This window comes from Eucalyptus grandis, chromosome 7, assembly GCF_016545825.1.
Source record: "Eucalyptus grandis isolate ANBG69807.140 chromosome 7, ASM1654582v1, whole genome shotgun sequence".
Classification (NCBI taxonomy): Eukaryota; Viridiplantae; Streptophyta; class Magnoliopsida; order Myrtales; family Myrtaceae; genus Eucalyptus; species Eucalyptus grandis.
This window is the reverse complement of record NC_052618.1, coordinates 54,115,226-54,131,943: the sequence shown is the minus strand read 5'-3', so window position 1 is coordinate 54,131,943 and position 16,718 is coordinate 54,115,226. Positions and strand designations below refer to the sequence as shown.

The 16,718-nt window shown below is 36.5% G+C and overlaps 2 protein-coding genes across 2 annotated transcripts; one reads left to right on the top strand and one right to left on the bottom strand.

The window, feature by feature from the left end:
* Positions 1 to 345: 345 nt before the first annotated feature.
* LOC104454153 (caffeoylshikimate esterase) lies at positions 346 to 4,206 on the bottom strand. Its single transcript, XM_010068918.3, has 8 exons — positions 4,002 to 4,206; positions 3,856 to 3,888; positions 3,636 to 3,762; positions 3,359 to 3,505; positions 3,074 to 3,204; positions 1,522 to 1,659; positions 1,181 to 1,279; positions 346 to 1,003 (listed from the first exon to the last, which is right to left on the bottom strand). Exons 1-8 carry the CDS (start codon positions 4,002 to 4,004, stop codon positions 728 to 730), a joined length of 954 nt encoding a protein of 317 aa, XP_010067220.1. The 5' UTR covers positions 4,005 to 4,206; the 3' UTR covers positions 346 to 727.
* Positions 4,207 to 9,146: 4,940 nt separating this feature from the next.
* LOC104455825 (60S ribosomal protein L35) lies at positions 9,147 to 11,251 on the top strand. Its single transcript, XM_039316365.1, has 4 exons — positions 9,147 to 9,278; positions 9,413 to 9,548; positions 10,149 to 10,305; positions 10,986 to 11,251. Exons 1-4 carry the CDS (start codon positions 9,275 to 9,277, stop codon positions 11,058 to 11,060), a joined length of 372 nt encoding a protein of 123 aa, XP_039172299.1. The 5' UTR covers positions 9,147 to 9,274; the 3' UTR covers positions 11,061 to 11,251.
* Positions 11,252 to 16,718: the final 5,467 nt, after the last annotated feature.

Here is a 16,718-nt window from a genome sequence, read left to right as displayed (position 1 = left end):
GTGAAGACGATGCAAACTTTCGGGGAATTTTTACAGCTTAGAGAACTCTTGTGGGTCGATTCTAGTAGCAAATTGTCGAACTCGGGCAAATTGCTGATATAAATCAAGTCACTGTTAGTGCGCTGGCCTGCTTTCTTATGAAAAACACCTTTTGGCCACTGATTTCTTGGGAAGTTAAGGCATGCGTTTATTGCATCTTCCGTGTTTCGAATTTGTCATGGTCAACTAGGTTGTGGTATGTGTCTTTTGACTTCCAAAGCATCCGAGATCAACGCAGAATCGCCAGCAACAGGACATGAAAATCAGTTGGGATGCACGTTTCGATGCTGAGAAACAGGCTAATGGTTACTGAAAAGATGATATTATCCTGGAGAAACCGAAACACTTAGTTTAGGCATGACTTGTGGACAATTACAAAAAATGGTTTCTTCGACATAAAATCTACCATGGCAGGCGGTGCACTGGTTCAGAAACTCGTGCATTAGATTGCTCTTGATGGCCTGGATAATCTGTAGCTGCATCTGCATTATTATGAGCTTTCTAGCTCGGTGACATGCCCTCTTCCCACACGAAGCACATCAATCCTAAGTTAATTGACCTTTAAGAAAGGCAAGCGAAAGGTCATCACTCCCCCTTTGAGAACCCTCTTTGAGTTGCTTTTTGCAACCAAATTATCACCATGACTATTCGCTGTCTAATCTCTATACCGCTTGGCCTCTCTGAGTTCCTATGTATCTTTTGGTTGCGGGTCATTCTCTTCTTTCAGTTCTCTCTCCAACCTCAAATTCCCTAGTGAAGCTCTCTTATCCAACCATCCTAAGATATCGTTGAAGACGATTTCGGCATTCTCTGGTGTTTCTCCATACAGCAAACCGTGCCACATGCCTGGATACAATTTGAATGTCTTGTCCGAACTCAAAGCGGAGTCATAGAGTTGCTTGCTCACAGATTTATCTGTGACTTTGTCTTCTTCCCCATGGAGAACTATGAATGGCAACGAGACCTATTAAGTAAAAATGAGATGTTTTCAGTGAGCAGGACAACGAACACTGCATAGCATTGGAATCAAAAGATTGTTTAAACCAAGTATTTTGTGCTCGACAGCCAAAAGGCGCCGATTGATGTGTCGAGAGAAAAGAGAGAATATATCAATAGACAGAAGGGAAGGATGCTGCGAAACCTCGTTAAGCCTCTGCTCCAATTCCAAGCTGATCCTCAGACATTCGTAGCCCGTTTTCAGCCGAGGCCGTCCTTTGTAGCAATACTTGTTTTCTCTCACCTGTTGCAAAGAGTTGCACCAGTCAAATCACCATATATAAATATCTGTTATCTAACTCTCGTTTGGTAGCCTGTGACTGATCTTCCTACTCTCAGAATTTGCGCAACTATAAAATGGGAGCTTGTCGATCGCGATAACTAGTTCAATGTCAAAAGTATACAAAATCAACGTTGACAAATTGATTATCCATGATTACTTCATAGTGAGCATACAGTCAATAACTGATTGGGATAGGAATGTACCTGCTTTCTTACTTCAGGGACTTTGAAAGCGAGATCGATGATGCTCGGAGTCGGAATGATCTTCCAGGTCGGGATGATATTGGTCAGTTTGGTGAGTATATTTATCACCAGCGGAGGCGGCTTTGCATCCTCGGCAATCTGAAATAGAAATTGCAGATCAAAAACAGTGCTCCTTCTTTAAAAACTTGTGTACACACATCTGTGCAAGCCTTGATTTCACTTGTTAAGCATGAAGATATGAGTTGATGAGTGATTATCCGAACAGCTTATGTTGGGATGTAGATTCACATGATGAATCAATTTTTAATTTCTCCTGAGCTATTTTATTCTGATGCATGAAGTGGGGTCTCAAAGGGACACATTCTCCCATAAAAACGACTTCCTTTTTTTTATAATAAGAACTACTAATTAAATAAATAAAGATAATTATTTTTCTCGAAAATAGTTTCTTCGTAATAAATCTTTCAATGAAACAAATGTAACCTAAGTAATCTCAAAACTTCGAAACCGGTGCATTTTATTTGTCAAGTTTAACTAAATAATTATTTCTAATATTGTCTCCAATGACAAAAAGAAGACGGATCTATTCCCAAATTATCCTTGTATCAAATAATAAAAGGACAAAATATATAATCAACACTTTTCTTATAACTTCTCATTTCATCCACTTCTCGTCGATAGAAAAAGGCTCTCTCTTTCTTGTACAAACTCACTATGCGCATGCCCGACACTAGTCTAATAATAAAGCCGCAAATGCTATTTGTCTCACTTTTAGCTTTTCAAATTCACCCTCGCATTATATACTATCTTTTAAAGTAGATGTTTCCGTTTAGCTATCCAAAATAATTTCTTTTTATCAGAAAACTTTTTTCAAAGTCTAGAATTGTAAAACCTTCAAAAATTAAATTCAAAACTACTCACTGCCTTAAAAAAAGAAAAGCTACTCATATTTTTTATTTGTGAATTGCGCTACTCAAATACATTCATGAAATGCACAGGGCACGCGCAAGTCTTGAGTCATAGTCATAGGACACATTATTCAGAGTTGACTCTAAGCTGGTTAGCGCATGAACACCTAACGCACTATAATAGAATAAACATTTGAGTGAAAGTTAAATGAAATGATAATTTTATACTTATCAAACCAACCCATTACCGATCAAAAGTAAAAACATTGAGAGCGACATGAATGGAACTTTGAGCTGGCAGAATGCTAGCTAAAAGGTTTCTTTCCTCTCGAAAGAAAAAAGGAAGTGGAAAAAAAATTATGTGGGTATCAAGAATTTTATTTTTATTTTTTTGTTAAAATATGTGTCAAGAATTTGATCTTTCGAGAGAAGTGGGAAAGACACAAAAACCCAAAATGGGAGGATTGAAAAAAATCGGACGATAATGATTTATCAACGACAATTTTAAATTGTAAGAAAGAAAAAATGCGTAGACATATTAATATTCTAATAAGTTTTCGAAAGAAACGGTGTGAGATTAAGTGATGGGTCAAATTCAACGGATGTGGAAGCGAATAAGGCAAAGACGCGTCGTGCACACTCACCTTACACATGGGAGCAACCAAGACAGCTCCATCCCAGAATTCTGGCGTCTTTCTGTGTAAAAGTAGGGCAACAGCTCCTCCCATGGACTCTCCCATCAAGAACCTCATCTTCTCTTTATTCTCTCTCCTTTCTGTGTATGAACATAAACCAAAAAGATCACCAAAATGGAAATTGAAAAAGGGGGAAAAAGGCATGAGCAGGAGCAAGCGTTGGACTCTGGAAGGAGCATGATGATTTTTATATCAGCAAGAGAGGGAAAAGAATGTAAATGAGGTTTTAATTACCAGAGATGCTGGTAAAATGAGCTGAGCAGTCGTCCACGAGATCATCGAAGCTGTTGATGAAGGCCGTCAATCCATCGGATTTCCCATGGCCTTCGTAATCGATCCCGTAGACAGCGTAGCCCGCGTTCACCAACCGGACCGCCGTGCCTGATCAAAATAATTAAAACACGAAACATAACCAAGTTATCTCAACTGTACATGTAAGTCGCTCGAAAATAAGGGTTTTTTTTTCCGAGAAAATCGTATAGGATCTTCAGAAAGAAAGTATGACACTGACTCCTCATGGTGATGCTGCATTCCATGCCGTATCCATGGCAAAAAAAGATCAGAGCTTTCCGCTCTCGGTCCCGAGGAAGCCAACTGCATGTGAACAGCTTCAGCCCTCTGGAATTCGTTATGTAATCCTGCAGCATCAACCACCGAAAAAGGAAACAGTTCAACGATAAAGGAAAAATCCAAGATTTTCCAATCTTATAATTTTAGAGAGCGAGAGAGACCTCCTCATAGGTGACGTTTTCAGCTTCAGGCTCCTGCAGATAGAAATCAAGCACCATGTCAAAAGAGAGAAAGAAACAGGAAAAGGGAAAGAAAGGGGTGGGTTTTGAGAGAGCGGAAATAAAAGGATGGTCAGAAAGAAACACACCATGCAACCAAAATCCAAAGATGATGTGTGAACTGAACACCAGAATAGGAAAGAGAATCAAGAAGATCCGAAGATGAATGTCTTGGTGAACAGACAGAGATTATCTGCGAATATGTATCAAAAGCCAGATGCTGTGGAAGGAGATAAGACTGCTACTTTTCTGCATGGACTTTCTGCAAGATAAGGAGGAGAATAAGTTGAAGGAATATGGTGGGATACATGACGTGGATACGTCGCATCCCCCTTCATTCTGTCCGTAGCTGGAGACTTCATCACTGCCTTTCTGCTAATTAAGAATAATTAAGGATTGATTTTCTGATCAAAGGTTTTGTGATAAGATTAATACCCTGAAAAATTAGAAACTAGTACACGTATCACAAATTCATCTCAAACTAAATTATTTACCATAAAAATAAAAAATTCCAAATTGGTATACATATAATAAATTTGCCCAAATGACTAGAAAAAATCCAAAATCGGTACATTTATGACAAATTTGCTTCGAACTAATTTGTTCAACTACCAAAAATCCCAAAATTGTATATACCTTCTACTAAATTGGATTAATATCACAAAAACCGTAAAATTATACAATTGTGACATACAAATGGTAAAATCTCAAAACGATATACTAATCAACTATTACAATAATCAAACTTAGCAATTTAAAAGTAAAATTTAATGAAAATCAATAAAGGATAAATTTGTCATAAATATATCGGTTTAATGTAAATATATCAAAAATGTATCAATTTAAGGTTTTTTATGATCAAAAAATTAGTTCGGTTTAAATTTGTCATATGTGTATCAATCTTGGGTTTTTTAGAATATTAACCCTTTGTGATATAACATTCCATATATTTCGATTCGATTTTCATCCATACATGGTAAAACTTTGGACTCGCTCTATTCCTTTTCAAGCAATCTCCTCCACATGATTATTTTCCAAGAAAATACCCATTAATTTTCAGAATTGAATTACCAAAAATTACCTCAATAGATATGATTAATTGATTGTGTATATTTGTCATGTAACGCAGTAGGTAACGTCAAGTCTTTCATATATTTTTTGTCATGAGTCGCGATCATCACATGTCGATATGCCGGATCGATGATGAAAGGAGATGGGGTTGAGCATAGTTTCTTTGTCCTCTACCTTTTATTTTGTTCAAGTACTGAAAGAAAGACGTATGTCCATTAAATTGCAAAGAGTCTAAATTGTTACGACCTATCTTTTGTCCCTTTCATTGGATGCTCAGAAAATTTGGAGATGAGGCCAAAATGGATATTTAATCTTGTGAAGGAACGGTTCAACGGGCCAATTCCAGCGTAAGCTTAAATATCATTAAAGTCTCCAAATCCTTTTGGTCGATCCGATTTGCTTCCTCTGACATCGCATCTTCATTGGAGCTTCGCTTGCTTGCTGATTACTGATTAGTATTATGTCATTTTCTAGGGTTTCTCAACTTGCATGTGTCGATTTCTGCTATAAAGGACGGGAGCAGATTAATTAATAATATTCTCCCATTTTTTTTCTTTCGGGTTTATAACTTTATATGGTACATTACGACCGCTGCACAACGAGTGAGTCCACTGTAAAGTATATTTAATTATTTAAATTGCTTTCGTGAGATCATCGCTAGCACAGGTTACAGCTTCCCATTCTGGACGGTAAAAATTTTAAATAATAAAATAAAAATTGAAAAAGACACTAATAATTAATCATCTGTCGGCAGTTTGAAAATTCTTCTCATTGGGCAGTCAACAAATTGCTTGATTAAAGGCAACCTAGGATCACGAGTATTGCTTTACGTTTTTAACAACTACGAAGAATTTGTAAAATATATACATGGTGCGTTAATTTACACACGTCTAGAACAGAGATTCACAGTATCTTGGAAATATTCAGATACAAAAGGTAACTGCACTTTACCAAAAAAAAAAAAAAAGGTAACTGCAAGAAAAAGAAAAGAAAAAGAAGAAATACTCGATTTATTGTCTAACTTGCCTATGTTGGGCTTCTCTTTTGAGAGTAATTATGTAATCATACCTAATTATTTACCATTAATATTTGAATTTAAGAATAAACTGAAAATCTTAAAATTTTTCTGAAAAATGTAATCAAATTCTAAAATTTTCAAAAAGTGTCATCAAGTCCCACTACAATTTACCTAATTCGTGTAACTCAATTTATTATTTCTAGAAAAGAACATAGAACCAAAGGAAAGAAATCTTGGGGATTAAAAAAAAAAACAATTGTGGGTTTTTTTTTTACAAACAATATTTGCGAAAGGTCTAAAGAATCAACTTGCACTCAGTTGTTCGAATCAATACGTTTTCAAATAGTTCATTTAAAAAAAAAAAACCATTATCATTGGATGATCATGATTTTTCCCAAAGACTGAAACTATTGATCAAACAAGCATGGCTTCTTTTAACTCCATTCAATTTGAATGAAGATACCGACGTGACCTTTAGATATATTTCGAGACCACGTGGCTTGACATGGCACCAAGTAAAGTCCCACATGGTAAGAAGGAAAAAATTTAACAAAATGAAACCCAAAAGAAAAAAAAAAATCTGGGGGAAAGCAAAATAAAGTGATCTTTTTAAATAAATAAAACTAATAAGAAAACAAGTAGGGAGAGTGGGGAGTTCTACGGGGCTATGTATTTCACTTGTCAAAAGAGCGGCTGAAATTCCTTCTTTGAACTCCCAATTGAATTACTTTTTTCCATTGCTATGTAATTTATCCTTGTACATCTAGTGAAAGTTGGCATATCACCACCTAACTCCTCTAGAACGTAATCCTCCAGTATCTAATCACGAAAAAGGTTATAGTAGGCCCTAACCAGTTGTCATTTTCTATTTAAGAATATAACTTTTATCGAGCTAATTAATTTTGAATAGGAAAAATTACTATTTTTTTTAAGTTATTGCATTTGTACCACTTTAGTCCTAAATATTTTAATATGACCAATTTAGCCTTTAACATTTTGACAATTTGTCACTATGGTTATTCCAACTAATTTTGATTGGAATCACTAATGTAAACAACCATCTTGCATTTAATTTGGCCAATTTAATCCTATACCTTTTAACGATTGCCAATATAGCAATTTTAATCGGATCGCTAACATGAACAACTATCCTACACCTCATGATCGATGTTAACGTAGACAGTTTTCATAATTTCTAATTTTTTGAATTTTTATTTTATTTTTTTCCTTCTTCCTCTGTCGGTCACTAGTGAGGGTTGGCCCTACTAGCTTTGCACAAGGCTTGACCTTGCCAACCTTTGGCAAGATCGCCCCTCACCAAATCCGGCAAGAGCAACCCTAGGGGGTCATTGCCAAGGCCTAGCAACCAATGGAAGAAAAAAGGGAAAAAATAAAGAAAAAAATGAAAATTCAAAAAATTATTAAATTGTAGCAAATTATCCACATCAACATCGACTCTATCAAATAGGACAATATACATCAATGTCGGCGATTTCAAGTCAAATTAATTGCAATAATTATTTTGACAAATTATCAAAAAGAGTTTATAACTAAATTGACCGAAATTGAATACTTTAGAACTGAATTGACACAAATACAATAAATTCAAGTTTTTTTTTAATTACTTTCCCATTTTAAAAAGACATAAGGAGCTTCTCATAGCGATATTTTCTACTAATTAATGCCAAAGTTGACCATGATCAATCAACCACGACTCGTGTCTCTCATAATGCTCCATCTGCATACATTACGTCCCCTGCTAAGCAATCCTAATCCCCAAGAGAAATATTGTTTATTTTTTCCCCTGAAATTAATAGTTGTTATCACTTCTCTTTGCTTAACATTAAGAAAAAAACCCTAGTAAAGAAGGAAAAAAAATCGTCGGTTTCTTTAACAAATTATTCCATGAAGCGTCATTTTCAGTGAGTGACCTTTCATATAGCAGGAGCCGGTGAAATTCATGTGGTGATGTGGAAGATGGGCACTTGTTAGCTGGCTACTTGCTTAAGCCTGTTTCGTGAAAAATAAATGATTCACAAAAATGATGATTTATATCGTTTAAAATAATTAATCGATGAAAAATATTTTTAATAATCGAACATAATTATGTCTAAATATTTTTATAGATGATGAAAATATTTATTGTTCATTTAAATTTGTGAGTGATACATGCGATCAATTTTTTAAAAAAATAATTCAATCATTCTTTTTTTTTTTTTTTTTTTTTGGTAAAACACACGCAACGTTAATTGAAAAAAAAAAAAGGCTGTCACTGATTGAGATTTTGATTTCTCAACCTATGTAAAGCAATGGTAAGTGAGTGTACCCACGGGAGGCAAATCGAGTAGGTAGCTAAGCCCCATCATGTGATTAATTCAGTTTTTTAAAATTATCTCTTGGCCCCACCTATTATTATTTTGTTTTCATTAAAGGGTTAACTCACGATGAATTTGGAGTTGATAGGTGTAGTTTAGTTATTAAACGTGACAATATGACCGATTATAACAAGCAAATCCTATGGATCATGTCCCTTCTTGTTGGATTTCACTTCATGATTTGTATGATCGAATCACGTATGTTATTATAAAGTTATATGTCGGTACATTATGTTATTTAGGACTTTACTCAAATTAGTGATTATAATATAAAGATATACGGCGGTACATTATGTTATTTAGGACTTTACTCAAATTAGTGATTACTAATCCAATAATAAGTACTTCAATTATTACATTGCGTGTCCAACATAGAGTTCCATCTATATAGTTTTCTAGAAAGTGCTTCATTAAATGCCCCTCATTTACATGAATAATTCTTCTAAGCCACTTAACTTATTTTTGATTAAATTAATCATCGTGTGATTTTTTACCCCTAATTCATGATTTTTTTTTCCAAGGTAATTACTCATACGACCATCCACCAAGTTACAGGTACATCCAAAAACCATTATTCTAATTAATTTTTTTTACCGACCAAAACAAAGTAATGTTTTTTTATCCATCATCTTTTTCTAACAATGGCAAACGCAAGACAAATAAATAAGTAATAAAGAGAAACGGGCCTTAAGCCCAATAAGATATAATTTCATACCCAATGGGCTTTACTTAGCCCAAAATGCTACGACGACTTCGACTGCGTTCCTCAGGCCCAATACAGGCCATCGTATATATTGGCAAACCCTAGCGACTTCAGGACCCTCCCACTCATTTTTTTCTCACCGTCGCAAGAGAGGCAGGCCGCCATTGAAGCTCCGACGAAGCAGCAGCAGAAGCAATGGGTAACGACCGTCCTCATGCTCGCCTTCGTCGCTTCGAGAGAGAGGGAGAGAGGCCCTTTGATTTCTAACCTTTTTTTTTTTTTTTTTTGGCTGACTACTTCTCTCCTTTTGGTTCTTCTTCTTTGGATGCGAAGCGAGGGTTAAGGTTCACGAGCTGCGACAGAAGACGAAGGCGGATCTGCTGACCCAGCTGAAGGAGCTCAAGGCCGAGCTCGCCCTCCTCCGCGTCGCCAAGGTCACCGGAGGCGCGTCGAACAAGCTCTCCAAGATGTAAGTCTTATTGGTCCACGCCGCGTGCTTACGCGCGATCGTGTGATGGATTGAGAATGTGATTGTCCCGGTGAAACGATCGCTAGTTTGAGTTTCGCGTGGGTCCCTTTGGTTCCGCGATGAGTAGGCGGTCCTAGGACGTTGAGTTTCGCGTGGGTCCCTTTGGTTCCGCGATGAGTAGGCCGGTCCTAGGACGTTGTATCTGTCGATGGTTTGAATTTGGTTTGGAGCTTTGATTTGTGAGCCGAGGGTTGCTCGACTGAGTTTGAATGCTACGCTGGAGATGATGAATAAGCGCTCTTGGCGACATTTTACTGCGAATGTTTTACTGGGCATCGTTTGTTTCTGAGCTACAATGTGGTTTACCTGGTACCCTATGAGGCTAGGACATGTGTAATTTGCATCCTTTTGATGTGTCTCGTAGGCGGATGATGTTCTGAGGAGATAGGATGATTGTGTTTCTATAGAGGGAGTAATTCTCTCGCTTAGTTAAATAATGTGTGCCTCGAGTGTTGTTGAAGCTTTTGTTTGATTGACGGTTGTCTAGGGTTCTTGCTCTGCCCTCGTGGCTTCATTTGAGTTTTGGGTTTCATGGTGCAGCAAGGTGGTGAGGCTATCGATTGCACAGGTGTTGACTGTGATCTCGCAGAAGCAGAAGTCTGCATTGAGGGAGGTCTACAAGAAAAAAAAGTACTTGCCACTTGATCTGCGCCCAAAAAAGACCAGAGCCATCCGAAGAAGGCTTACCAAGCACCAGGTGATGCACAGTTTCTACTTTCTACCTTCATATGAATCACTTCAGAATTGGTTTGCAAAATGCCCGAATGAAAGGATGGGACTGACAAGTTCTTTATTGTGTTTGGATTGAGGAAGTGGAAGGAGTTGACGTGAGTTGTGAAGTAGTAACTCACATATGTTGGGTATCTTAAGCTGAGAGGCATGCGATAAGGAAAAGAAGATAAAGGAAGTGTAAGGAAAAAGGAAAAAAAAAATTCGAACTTGTGATCACATCATTCCATTGGCTTAAATTAGTTGTGATTAGCATATAGTCTATGTTATTCAATCACTTTATTTCCATCCACATCATTCCCTTCCAGGCACACTCAAACAGTAGAAGTAACTGTCTCCATTCACTTTTCCTTCTATTTTATTTCTTTTCCTTTTTTTGTTTTCCCACTGTTTCTAACTTAGATTACCCAGTAAAGCATACTAATGAGAGTAAATAATTTCAGCATGCTTGCCTTCCATGAGGATTTGCTAGCTTCTATATCATCTGTGATGTTTCTATGTTGTTATTTAGCATACGAATGAGAGTAAATAATTTCATAATGCTCGCCTTCCATGAGGATTTGCTAGCTTCTCTTTCATCTGTGATGTTTCTATGTTTTTATGTAGAGCACATCTTCGCCTTTTAATTTATTATTTTTCAACCAATAGGCATCTCTGAAGACGGAACGGGAGAAGAAGAAAGAAATGTACTTCCCCGTGAGGAAATATGCTATCAAGGCGTAGGCAGCACTTACCATGCAATTTTGCAGTTCTATATCCTCCAATAGTGTAATTTTAGCTTCTCTCCGACTCTTAATTTCTTGTTTGACCAATGTCCAGCGAGCGAGTGATTTTGTTGTCTTTCAAATTGTTACTGCCTCACCTGAAACTAGAATACTTTGGTAGTGCTATTTTCCTGCTTTGTTTTGATGGAATCTCTCTGAGTTGGGTACAAGTTTAAGGCCGTGCCCTAATATGCAGGTGGTGGGGGTGACAGGTTATCGTGATAGAAAGAAAAGTTCTTGACATTTTGGGTTTCATCGCCTTATCGTCCCATAGGGATGACGCATAAGGTTCTTGACATTGGCATTGAAGGTAAGTGCCTTTGGCTAGGCTATGGTCAAATTGAAACTACGCTAAACCCACCTACTTTGCGGTTTTGTGGAGAGAGGAGAGCATGAGATTCTTTATTAGATGCGACTGCTGGTTAATTGTCTTCCGACTTGTGATTATTGGGTTCGCTAGTCGGATCATTACCTTGCTGATCGCGATAGTTCATGGATCCTTTAGCTTAAAATAAAATGCCGACTTGCTTTAGCTCCATCCAAGCCTCTTCTCTTTTTGGCACGATTCTGTGGGAACCGAAATAGCTCTAGTTCGAGGGTAGACTGGCCTGTGAGACTCACGCCAACAAATTTCTCAAATCTCACTTCGACTATTTGACTAGAGAAATACGAGTGTTAACCAATCTGAGCTTTCCTTCTCCGTAGTTTGACGTTTGCAAGCCTAGCTTAGTACTCTCCACTTTTGAAGCGACTCTGTTTTTCACGTTTATGATGCGGAAGAAGGCTGAAGCTTTTTGAAATATTCACAAATGAGCATGTATGATTACAGATAATTCGATCATGATATTCGGGAAAAGTGATTTGTTCTTTCGTATTTAAAGTTTTGAGTCAGAGGGCGTAGAATGTGGGTTTTGTTAATGGAAAAAGTGTCCTAAAAATCATAGATCTTAAGAGTGAGCAGTTTCTGATTCAGTCCAGATTGTATTCCTCCTGGTTCTCCAATTTTTGGAAGTTAGAAACTTGAAACCAACCTTGAAACTTGGAATTTATTATGTCAATAGGTTTCAAAGTCAGTTTCCAAGTTTATGAAGGAACTGACCAATTTCTTTTTTTATTTTTTGTTTCATTTTTAGTGAAGTAAAAAACAATAAAAATACCCATTTATTAATAGCAATCATCCATAAAAAAAAAAAAAAAAGGATCTGTAAACTAAATAAATAATAAAAAGTTCAAAACACATGACAAAACGAGTCAATTTGTGTGGTGGTCCAAGTGAATATGTGTGGGAAGGAAGTGACTCACAGGGGGAATTGGGAGTGGGATTGCGAGAGGAGGAAGACGAAGATGAGGACGAAGAGGATGTGTTCATCACTTGGCAATTCATCTCGATTGCCCTTGAGCAGACACCCCCAATCGACAATAGTGGAACGAAGAAACTGACGGACAGATTCCTTTTGATTGCGACCTTACAAGTTCATCATCAGAAAAAAAACTTTTTCCTGCATAGCTGAAAAACCCATATTTTTCTACGAGCAAACTCTCGGCGATTTTAGTTTTAACGATTTACAGTATCTTTATGAGTATTTTTTTGTCATCTTTCCTCTCTAATACGTATCACTCCACGTACATAGTTCCCATAATTGCTATGCACCATTTGGTTCCTAACTACGTGTTAATCTTTCAAATGTTTTTTTTTTTTTTAATGACCCAAGGAACCCACGTACTATACCAACATAGACAGCCCGACAGGCCCGGGATATTGGGGGGTAAACCCTGGGGCAACGCTAGCGGATGACCCACTACCTCGATGTCGCACTTAAGATCCCGTGCGGCCAGCGAGATTCGAACTTCTCCCATTTCGCAAAAGATCATGGGAGCACTTATCCAACTGGCCACCACAGGCGGTGGTATCTATCAAATGTTTTTGGGACGTTAAAAGTACGATTATGATATATCTCCAGTTCATTTCCAAAACTGTATAGTACAGGTTTCAAAAAATATGAAATTAGGAAACAAACTGAAAACTACATAATCTCGAACCGGACCAGTTCCTATAGCTGATTTCCGATCCAATCCGATTCTACTCGAGACCCATACTCACCCCTACTAAATCTATTGTACAACTAATTCAGTCTTTTTTAATCATACTATTTTTGTTTTAAACCGTTTGATGATTTACTAATTTAATTTTAAACTTTTAATAATTGACAATTTAATCATTTCTGCTAATTTTGACTGAAAACAACCGATATGATGGTTTTTTTCGGCATCAACAATTTTACATGACATGATCGATTAACATAAATAATTTTTACAATTTTTACAATTTCTTTTTTCTTTTTTCCTTTTTTCTTTTTTCCCTTCACCGACCTTGTGACTTGTGAGGGCGGCCCTTGGCAAGCTAGTTGAGGGCGACCCTAACCCAAGCCCGGCAAGGGCGCCCCTTGCTTGAGGCCAATGACCACAACCGTCGAAAAAGGAAAAAAGAAAGCAAAAAAAAAAAAAAAAATGGAAAGGAAAAAATAAGAAAAATTCTAAACATTAAAAATTGCAAAAATTAACAATGTCAATGATTTCTAAATGACTAAATTAGTAAATCGTTAAAAGGTTTAGAACTAAATTAGGGAATCATCAAAATGTTTAAAATTAAATTGATACATTGAAAAGTTTGTGACTAAATTAATAAATTGTCAAAAGGATTAGGAATAAATTGATACAATTGAAAAGTTTATAACTGAATTGATAATGAATAATAGATTTAAGACCTTTTGGATAATTTTCCTCTTTATAAAACCATATGGTTTTCTTAATGACAGCACACAAATTATATTGTCTCACAATAAGACCGACAAGAATAATAAATGATATGATCTCCCCTCTAATGACTAATTCAAAGGGAGAAGCCTAGCAACCGTATCAAGTGCACATGTAGCAAACTTCTAACCCATTAAACACGCATTTCCTAGAAAGCAAGAAATGGCCTCAATTTTCAAACGACCGTGGCATCTGGATCCAATAATAGTCCGATGAAATTAATGCAGCAACCTGTTCGCGGACTGCTACAGACCGCACCGGTGAACTTCTAGTTCAGAGTCAATCGAGTCATCCCAAGGATGCTCGAATTAATGTCTGAAAGGGACTCGCGTTTTACCGACACTTCATTTGCTCATTATATTACATCGAAAAATCGAAAGAGACCGACACCGACAAATAGGGTCGTGCGATGTGATGTTTGGATTTTGCTTTATCCACTGCAATGGACTTTAAGCTCCCTTTTTGATCTGATTTTGCATGAACCGAAATAGCTCTAGCACGAGGGTGAACTGACTAGCTTGTGGGACTCGTGCCAACGAATTTCTCAAATCCCACTTCGCAATTTGAGTGGAGAAATTTGAGTGTTAACCAAGGCGCGGTCTGAGCTTTCCTTTTCCGTAGTTCGACGTTTGCAAGCCTTAGTACTCTCTACTTTTGAAGCGACTTTGCTTTTCACGTTTATGATGCGGAAGAAGGTTGAAGCTTTTTGGAATATACAGGAGTGAACATGTATAATTACAGATGATTCAATCATAATATTTGAGAAAGAGGATTTGTTCTTCCTTTTTCGAAATTTTGAGAAGCAATAATTAAGAAATAGAAACTGCCTCGAATTGTGAGAGGTCGATCTGAGAAGAGCAGATTGGCAGAGTTCCTCTTTAATACGTATGATTCCATGTACATAGTTTCCATAATTGCTATGCACCCTTTGGTTCCGAACTACATGTTAATCTATCACATGTTTTTGGGATATAGTACAATCATGATATATCTCCAGTTCAGTTCCCAAAACCGCATAGTACAGGTTTCTAAAAATATGAAACCAGGAATTAAATTGAAAATTACTGGAATTTCAAATTGAACCGGTTCTAATGGCTAATTTTCGATGTAGTTTGATTCTCCCCAAGACTCATGCTCACCCCTACTAAATCCATTGCATAGCGGCTAATTCGATTGTAATTTTTTCAATTATATTAATTTAGTCCTAAAGTCATGGATGATTTACTAATTTAGTTTTAAATCTTTTAATAATAGCCAATTTAGTCAATTCTGTCAATTTTGACCGAAAACAACTAACATGATTGTCTAGTCAACATCAACAATCTTACGTGGTATAATCAACGTTGACATGAATAATTTTTGTAATTTTTATTAAAATTTGTTTCCTTTTTCCTTTCACTGGCCTGGTGAGGGCGGTCCCTGCCAAGCTAGTTGATGGTGACCCTCACCCATGGCTAGTAAGTGCGCTCCTTGCTTGAGGCCAATGACCATTGCCATGGAAAAAAGAAAAAAGAAAAAAAAAAAAAAAAAAAAAAAAAAAAGGAAAGGAAAGGGAAAAATAAGAAAAAAAAAAACATTAAAAATTTACAAAAATTAACAGTGTCAGCGATTTCCGGTCAAGATTTGGCTGTAATGACTAAATTATTAAATCGTTAAAAGATTTATAATTAAATTAGGGAATCATCAAAGTATTTAAAGTTAAATTGACACAATCCAAAAGTTTGTGGCTAAATTGATAAGTCATCAAAAGGAGTAAATTGGTACAATTGAAAATGCTTATAATTGAATTGATAATCGTATAATAGGTTTAAGACTTTTTGAACAATTTTCCTATTTAAATTATATTATCTCACAATATCGACAAGGATAATAAATGATAGGATTTCGCCTTTATTGACTAATTCAAAGGGAGAATCCTAAAAACCGTATCACGTGCACATGTTGCAAACTCCTGACCCTTTATACACGCATTATTAAGAAAGCAAGACATGGCCTCAATTTTCAAACAACCATGGCATCTGGATCCAATGATAGTCCGATGAAATTAATGCAGCGACGTGTCCGTGGACAGCTACAGAGCGGACCGGTGAACTTCAAGTTCGAAGTCAATCGAATCATCCCAAGGATGCTCGAAGTAATGTCTGGAAAGGACTTGCGTTTTACCGACGCGTCATTCGCTCGTCATATTTCATGGGAAACTCTAAAGGGAGCGATGTCAACAAAAGGGTCGTGCGATGTGATGTTGGGATTTTGGTCAATTAGTGTTAATGATGCGTTAGTTCACTGAAAATCTTACCATAAAGAAAAATGTTTTTAATAGAAATCAGTTTGAAAGAAAAAGGTTTATTTTAAAATTATTTGTAATTTAGAGAAAGGGATTTCATTCTTATCAGAAAGGGAAGTCATTTTCTTTTAATCTAAACTTCTTATTTTTAGATAATGAAAATCATTTTCTACAGATCGATTAACTTTCATAATTTAAACATGGGAAAGTCAGAAAGCAATATCTCGAATCTCGAAAGTTGTTTTCCTTTAAACAAATGGGCTCTAAATCTTGTTATCGAGGTAAATCTAATTGATTTTTTCAAGTGATTTAGTGGAAACATTGGGTGAATAAATATTTCTCTTTCTGAAAATTGCATCATTTCACGTCCTTGTACACGAAGTCGAAGTCATTATATATCCTTGTCGTTCAGAACATTCGGGCGGCTCCTCAAGACAAAAGCCGTTTTCTCGAGATTATCTGTCTAGCCTTAATTCATCCGATAAGTATAGATGGGGATCACAATCTCTTTTAGATCTC